The 8741-nt window shown below is 32.3% G+C and overlaps 1 protein-coding gene across 1 annotated transcript; it reads left to right on the plus strand.

Annotated features, from left to right (window-relative positions):
* The first annotated feature begins 159 nt into the window (after positions 1-159).
* LOC136987990 (DBH-like monooxygenase protein 1 homolog) lies at positions 160-6203 on the plus strand. Its single transcript, XM_067285758.1, has 12 exons — positions 160-496; positions 611-760; positions 828-1010; positions 2669-2768; positions 3589-3755; positions 3827-3884; positions 3955-4040; positions 5243-5281; positions 5361-5420; positions 5488-5621; positions 5695-5860; positions 5937-6203. The coding sequence occupies exons 1-12, from the start codon at positions 254-256 to the stop codon at positions 6201-6203; spliced, it is 1653 nt and encodes a 550-aa protein (XP_067141859.1). The 5' UTR covers positions 160-253.
* The last annotated feature ends 2538 nt before the right edge of the window (positions 6204-8741 follow it).

The raw sequence follows: 8741 nt of genomic DNA on the forward strand, positions 1-8741 counted from the left end.
TATTTACTAGATATTATCATAATCAATCTTTAAAAAAAATAGTAAATACTTTTAAGCTTTAACGAAATTTATAAAAAATTTTGGTTCATTTAATGAATAATGCATCGTTTACACTAAAATAAAAAAGGAAAACAAACAAGAAAAGAATGATGAAGGAAATTTACTACGTTTAATATATTTCGTAGGAGATTAGTAACGTCTTCAGACATCAAGAACTGGTTTTATTTGAGAGTCGTTCTCCATAAGAGATGCAATGAACTCTGTTTTTCTTCTTCTCATCTTTTGCTTTTCTTTAATATCGGCACAAAATTGGACAAATTATTTAAAATTAGACCCTAATTATGAAGTTCGGTGGTCAATACAAGGCGAATGGATCATATTTCAAGTGGAAGTAGCCACAAGAGGATGGGTCGGATTCGGAATTTCTCCGAACGGAGGAATGACAGGTAGCGATATAGTAATAGGATGGGTGAAGAATGGAAGAGCACAGTTTCATGTAAGTATTTTAGAAAAATCTGATACATAATTAAGTATTAAAGATTTATTTTTTAAATTAGATTTGATCGATATATATCGTCAAATTTTAGTAAAAACGTTATAATATTAACAGGATAGATTTGCAGATGGAAAATTTCTGCCCGCAATAGACGAAAGTCAAGATTGGAAGTTACTTTGGTGCTGCGAAAACGATACTCACACTTCTATTCGTTTTACAAGATTGATGAACACAGGAGACTATGAGGATTTATGCATTAATCCTGTAAGAGATTAAGATATAATCACACTTAAAATATTATATTTTGAAATTTTATGTAAATTCTTTAAAGGAAGAAACAGTAAGAATGATTTATGCTTATCATACTGACGATCCAAATTCACCTTCTACAATATTGTATCATGGAACAAAACGAAGAGGGTCAAGAAGTATTTTACTTAGAAACAATGAAGAATTGTTTAAACATTATTCAAACACAGAAGATGTTCATTATTGGGACGTTAGAAGTGCTAACGTAAGTCACTTATAAAAAACTTCTTTGTATCTTTGATTTAAAAAACAAAATTTCTTCTTTAGGTTTTATTGCCAGAAGATAAAGATACTCAATACTTTTGTACTTTAATAAAAAGACCATATTTAAGCCGCAAGCATCATGGAATAGAGGTAATTTAATAGAAGTTTATTTTATATTTAAAAAAAACAATAATTTTATATAATTGCAATATGAGATTTAAAGTATCTCGAATGCAGATTAGTTTTATAGACATTTGTTGATGATATTTGCTGATTATTTCTTAATAACTCATTTAAAATAAATTACATTTAAATAATTAATTATTCTTTTATTCAAAGTACGAGGTTGAATCAATTAACCGCATTGCATTTTTAAATGTACAGTAAAACCTTCAATGTATTAGAGAAATTAAAGCGGGACTACAAGATCATTTTTCATAATAGTTTCCTTTCTTTTCATCTATTATTCTGTGTATTGTTGAGCAAGCTTCTTTATGCCTTCAGAAATAAATGTTTTTGGTTCGAAGGCAAACCAATAAAAAATCACTTTTTTTACGTCTTCGTCCGTGGCAAATGGAAAATTATCGGAAGAGTTACCCACAGTAAGCAGTTACCGTTACAATGGGAATCTGCGTGAAGCTTGTAATCTGTAAAAAAGTAAGAGTTGAAGTAACTTTTTAAAATTATTGTATTGTTCCACAACAGTGCTAATCCTCGAAACGCTAAGCCCACTGTTCAAATTCTCAAGAATCGGACTTTGAAATGTTAGAATGTTCATGTATAATTCTGGACCTTGCTCCTTTGGGTTAGCATCTATTTGATCCTCTCAGCACTCTTAAAACGCCAAAAATTTGCAACGGATAAAAAAGGAGAAAAAGCAACGTATTAGAATCTCGCTTTTCAATCGGAAATGTTTTCATCTGAAGGCATAGAAATATTCGTGCAACGTTGAAAACCAAAGAAAATATGTTGAAAAATGATGTTCTTGTAAGAGCTCTTACCGCAATAAATCTTAACAATAAGTTACGGATAATTTTTGATTAGCTCTCGTACTGTTGAAACACATCTGCATATACCAGTGGTTCTTAACTAGTGTTCCGCAAACCACCTCGAGTGTTCCACGAAAGAAAAGATTTTAAAGTTTCTATTGAAATTTATTCCCATTGTTGGAATGTGTTTGTATTAGCATCAATATGCTAAAGTTTATTACTTTATTGCTTCATTGTTTCCTGAGAATAGTAAACATGGAATTGCTTATTAATTTTTTAATATTTTGATGCTAATACTCAGTGTAATAAAAAGTATATGAATGGTGTTCCGCGACCTGAGTAAGGTTGAAAACCACTGGCATATACCATTACATAAATATAAAACATTAGATATTTAATTTATTCAGGTTGCTCCGATAATTCAACCGGGAAATGAGCGATTCGTGCATCACATGGTTCTGTACGAATGCTACGTAACTGAGGATAAAATAGCACCATTTCTGAAGAAACAATATCACGAATGTTTCGATAAAAATAATTTCCCGATCTTTACGTTTTGCTTAACTCCAACTGTTGGATGGGCCGTTGGAGCGGGGGTATGTTACTTATTTTTATAACTAAAATTTTGTAATATTTAATATTTAATATTTAATTATTTAATATTTTACAGCATTCACACTTACCAAAAAACGTCGGCTTTCCGATTGGATTACCAAATTTAGTTTGGTATCTTTTAGAAGTTCATTACGATAATCCCGGATTAGAAAAAGGTATTTTATAATAAATTATTGAAAAATATAGAAACATTTTCTATTGTTAATCAAAAACTGTTTCAAAATCTCTGGAGAATTTTTCTTATTTACGTATATAACAGTAGAAATAATAATAGGAGATATTTTAGGAAACAGATAACTAACGCTTTAAGCAGGATCTATTTTTTTTTCCTATTATTGTCTGTGGGGGCATTAAGAGCGTTTTATAATCATTTCTATCATCAGTTTGGCCAGGCCCACAATGGAAACGGCAAAGATAAATCTGATATATGCGAAGCAGGCTGTCCATTCCTTGGGTTGTTTGCCAGAATTTGATTCTGAGTCTTCCAGAACAGTAGATTGGCTCCTTAACCGTCTCGGCCATCTGTCCATCCGTAAAGTAGAGTTAAAAATGACGACTTCAATTATTAGATACATTCAGTTATTATGAATTGGATTAATGGAATAAACCAACTTCTTATGCGATCTTCCAAGGGGAATGCTTCTTGAGAAGACTTTCTGTAGAAAACTGGCTCTGTTTAGGTGTTACCATGTGAAGAAAATCCAAAAAACTTCATGTGACCAGCCTGTTGGTGAGGCGGAACTTCGTGACCATCCAGTATTCAGTGGTTTTATCCACTCTGTTACTGGTTGAACTATGCTAATATGTTTTTTGATATTTTCCGTTGTTTGATCGATATGTACTGAAAATAACCGAATTAAAATTAGATATCTCACTTTACTGACAATATTTATTAATAAACAAAGGCCATAAATGTCATATAATCACGGAAACCGCAAAAAATATGTTTTCATTTAAATATTGATTATTAATTAGGAGTGGTGGATAGTTCCGGATTAAGAATCACATACACATCTAGGCTTAGAGAACATGACAGTGGAACATTGACTATAGGTTCTTTATGGTACCCTTGTATGTTTGTACCACCGAAGCAAGAAGAATTTACGATATCGGGTCACGCACATCCATCTTGTCTTAGACAGGTAAGTTAGCCTCTTTTTATACGTGATTTTCTTTTATGTCAATCATATTACAAAAAGTTTTAAATTTATAGAGATTTCCTCCTGAGGGAATTAAAGTATATGCTACTTTACTCCATTCACACATTATAGGTTTGTAATTATAATAAAAGGAATTTTTTCTCTTTATTTCATTGATAACATATTGAAATTAATTTTTCAGGTAAAACAATAACCGTAAGACATTTTCGAGGAAACAGAGAACTAGAACCTTTAAGTAGGGACAGAAACTACGATTTTAATTATCAAGTAAGAATATTTAATACAGATTAAGTATAAAATTTTCTCCATCAATCATTTATTAATTTGATTCGCCGGTATCTAGGACAAACTTCCAGTTAAACAATTGATTAATGATGATAAATAAGGCTGTATCTAATAATATAGTTTTAACATAGATGATGGAAGACAGTCGCATTTATAAAGTAATCATCGGTTAATATGTTTCTTGAAACAACATGTTAAGCAAATACAGTGCCTAGTAGTGATGATTCTTTAAACCTAGCTACAGAAAAATATAGCTAGAGGCGTAGGAATGACTCTTAATTTGCAGGGGCACTCTGTAAAAACGATGAATGTTAAACTTATTGTAGGGAAATCACGCAAATCTTTGTTTTTGTTTCAATTTATTCTCTAGTTGCATTTTGCATTCTTTAAGTCATATTCCGATTATAAAAATGGAGACCGGGAGCCGCATGGCTGAGACTACATCCGTAGCGCCGCATACTGTTCTACATCCATAGTATTGTCAAAAAATTTATCTTTAATTAATGAACTATGTCGAAACGAAAATGAATGTAAGAAAACACGAAGATTTTTCGTATTTTATTGTTGATTTGGCACACCAGTAGCCGAGCGGATAAAATACAATTTCTACTTTTATGAATTACAGTATAAATAAGTAGTAGTATGTTCACTTTGTGGTTCGCTTCGGATAATCGAATTTTTTACTGTACTTGTCTGCTAGAAAGTTTATCCGTATTAATAACAGTTCAGTACCGGACCAAGCTTGGAACCGGAAGTGATCCGAATTTCTGGATTTTACGGTTTTTGAACACAGACTAAATTGTAGCGTTGCCTCCCGAGAGGACTTTTCCTATAGAAACTGGCCCCTATTAAGGTATTACTAACGTGAAGGAAACCGAACCTGGGAAACTTTACGTGGCCAGCTCGTTGACGAGGGGCGAACCCTCGACCAACTAACTACCAGTATTCAGTAGTTTTATCTATTCGGCTCCATTATTATTGCATGATTATAAACTCGAAATTCATGAATAACGTATTCCTTTTCAATCAATATATTATAATAAATTAATTAAAACTGAAATATCAAATAAATATTTGTTATTCTAATAATTTATTCGTTGAGGAGCAGTAATATTCATAGATCATATATTAACTATAAATTGATTATATATATATTCATTATAGAAGAAAATTCTCTCTATTAGGAATACCGCACGCTTCCGAGAGAACGAACTGTTTTACCTGTAAGTTGCTGCTTAATTTCATAAATATATATTTTTCGAATTTATTGATACTGATAAAAGCATATTTATTAATTTTCAGACGGATCATCTGATTGTCGAATGTGTTTATGATTCTTCAGAGAGAAGCACTCCAACTTACGTATGTCAGTTTTCTTTCTTATGCTTATATATTCCTCAAATTTTAAACGTGCAAAAATAAACTTTAGGGTGGAGTTTCAACGAAAGAAGAGATGTGTGTAGCATTCTTGGGATATTATCCAAGATTAAATATGTCAGGAGCACTCAGTTGTCCTTCTCCTAGCAACGTCCTAAAAGCAATAGGAATCAACGAAGTGTCATCGTAAGCTTCTCTTTACAGTTCAAACTTTAAATATTTATTCACTTGTTTAATGAGTATTATTTTATTACTACAGTGATGAAAGATTTGTCGTTTCTCCATTAACTGGCAAAAACGAGAGTTATTTCAGTTTTCTCGACTCGTATCCATGGGATAAGAGATCAATAAAGGCCGTGCAAAGATCCATGAAATTCAGTCCACATATAACTATTTGTTTCGATAGAGGAGGAAAAGCGATAATTGTAAGAATAAATTTAAAATTAAAATTAGAATGATAATGTCTCAATGTGTAAAATGTATATTTAAACCATTTTACAGAATCCTATATTAGCAAGATATCCAAGAATAAGGCACTTTTACACAGATAAAAATACTTGTACGGTAAGACCTCCGCAAAGGAAACCAGTTGTAGAACCAGTAAGACCAACAATGCCTTCACACACTAAAAGGCCAGAAATTCGTTATCCTCCAAATACTAGAGTTACAACAAGGAAGCCTGACAGCTCTGCTGAGATATCTTCACAGGAAGTACCACATGTACTTCCTTATCCTGTAATCGATCAAATAATTATAGAATCTGGTTGAAACTAACTTAACGATTGAATTTTGCATTTTTAATCCGCTTGAATTAATACACAAACGAAATAGGCGTGATTCAGCATATCTTTATGTTGATGAAAAATGTTTAATTTAATTAATGCTAATGGTTTTAATTACATGTGACGGCTTTCAATTGCCACAAGTGCGAAGGTATCGCGAAGTTTTCAGGAGTGGAATCATATTTTATTATGCTTTATGGGCATTAGGTAAGCGTGATTGTATGAATGTAAACTTGACTTTAAATAGGAAATTTTACTATCGAGTGTTTTCGATAATTTAGCTTATCACCATCATGATTTTAATAGCTCATCTGTTCGCATTAGAACTGTATTTATACTGAAGTTATTTTTAAAATTTGTGTACTAAGACTTTTATTAATATTAAAATAAAATCTTATAATTGACTGTAATAAATGTATTTTAATATAGAGTAGTAATTTGCACGAACTGCAATTATTTTATTATGTGAATTTGTCTTCCACAGGAAATAACTGAAGGACTCGATTACGATGGAATAATTCCATAAGCCAAGCACCTTAAAAAAATACATACAACAATCATTGCGTTTGTGTTGTTGCTAATGATAGACGTCGACATCAGTAATTAGCAGCGGTTAGCTGCTAATTACTGATGTCGACGTCTATCAATATTTTTACTTGCGATTAAATAATAGTTGACACGGTTTTTCTGATCTGAAACCATGTCAAATATTATTCGTTATTCTTATTTCTTGCTTAAACAATATGTAGTGTAATTAAATGATCACTTGACATTCCTTTATCTCTTCATTTTCAATTCACTTGATACGCGTTTTAGATACACGTTTCGGGCTCAAATTGCCCCTCTTTAGTCAATTCAAGATCACAATCTTTTAATAGTGTCTGCTTTAAAAGATTGTGATCTTCAGTTGACAGTTTAAGCAACAAAAAATATATACATATTTGACATATTTATTTTTCCGGATGTTGTAGAATATAGCATAGCTGAAAGTATGGTAATCGGTCAAATTCTATCTCCTCTCCTGGTTCCTTTTAAAAGAAATAATGACTCTATCAGAGCGAAAACTTTCGTTTCATATCAGTAACTCATTGAATTCAACAGAAAATGGCGTTCAGCGGTGGCCGAGTGGATAAAAACTACTGAATGCTGATAGTTAGTTCATTCGCAACTAATCAAGGCCACGTGGAGCTTTTTGAAATTTGTTCACGTGTCACGTGAAATTTGTTCACGTGTTCACTAACTCTAAGGCCAGGAACACACATGCGTAAAATTAGCATAAAACAGAAAGCGTAAAAATTTTTCTGAAATTTTGGCTGAAACAGAAACGAAAAAAGAGTAGAGCGTGTCTCTACTTTTTACACTGTAAAATTTTTACGCCAAAATTCCTCCAATAAAGAGAAGTCTTTTCTGTGACGTCAAAGTAGACACGTGGTTTTATTTTAACAATGGCGGCAATGAGGGTGACACTTAATTGTGACGGTCTCAAAAAAACGAAAAATAAATGAAATAGAGTGTCGACCACATAAGTGTCGTGTATAAAGACACTGTATTTAAACAACGTTCATGGATGGCTATAGGTGCAAAATTTCAAATAACAGGTAGATCTAGTAGAATCGATATTTAGATCACACGTTCTTTATTTGAATTCGGAATACAAGTGTATTAATTTAAATTATCTATATTATAGCAGAGGAAGAGGAGAAAAAATGGAAAGTACAAAGGGATAGATATATGAGAGGAAAAAATTAATAAAATTAGCACTGTTAGTGGCAGTGATGTTTCCTATTCGGCTAGAATTTTTACGTATGTGTGTTCCTGGCCTAACTTTCCATCGAAAGTCCTCCACGACGCATCACCCCTTGGTAACTCTCCCATGTTATCTTGCATTACACCATCAATTCAATTCGAATCTTAATTGTTTATAATATTTTTTGCTTAAATGTTTGTAGACATCTTTATTCATAAATCGAGCTGACGATTGTATATACATGTGAGGGGCTAGCCGGGGTACAGAGTTGGGAAAGTACTCTTGCACCGCTTATTCGGCAGCTAATTGTTGGGATTAGCCCTCGGTTCGTCAAAAAGGATGGCTTCTTGTATAAATGAGAAAAATAAAAATGCGGAGAGCGATGATTTCGTAATCACTTTTCTCTTATGTCAGGCTCCCGACACCAGATAGTCACGCAGATAGTTTTGCGGACTATCACGCGTTAGTTATTAGAAATATCTGTGACGTTCGAGTGACAACGTCCGTATTATATCATAGGAGGGTTAATTTGACAGGTGGAGCGTTTCGTGAGTGGTAAATCTTCCGAGCTAAATTAATGAGATTATGTTAAAACAATAACAATATATTTAATAAAACTAAACTAAATGAATGAATACAAGTAAATACAAATGATATACAGGGTGTCCATAAAGTCTCTTTACAACTTAAAAAATTTATTGCAAAGGCAATTGATAAGATATCTTAATCAGACTTGTTCTATTGTAATCAATGGTTTTCAAAGATTTTCTACCTCAT

The sequence above is a fragment of the Centruroides vittatus genome, unplaced genomic scaffold, assembly GCF_030686945.1.
Source record: "Centruroides vittatus isolate TY-2023 unplaced genomic scaffold, ASM3068694v2 scaffold_2979, whole genome shotgun sequence".
Classification (NCBI taxonomy): Eukaryota; Metazoa; Arthropoda; class Arachnida; order Scorpiones; family Buthidae; genus Centruroides; species Centruroides vittatus.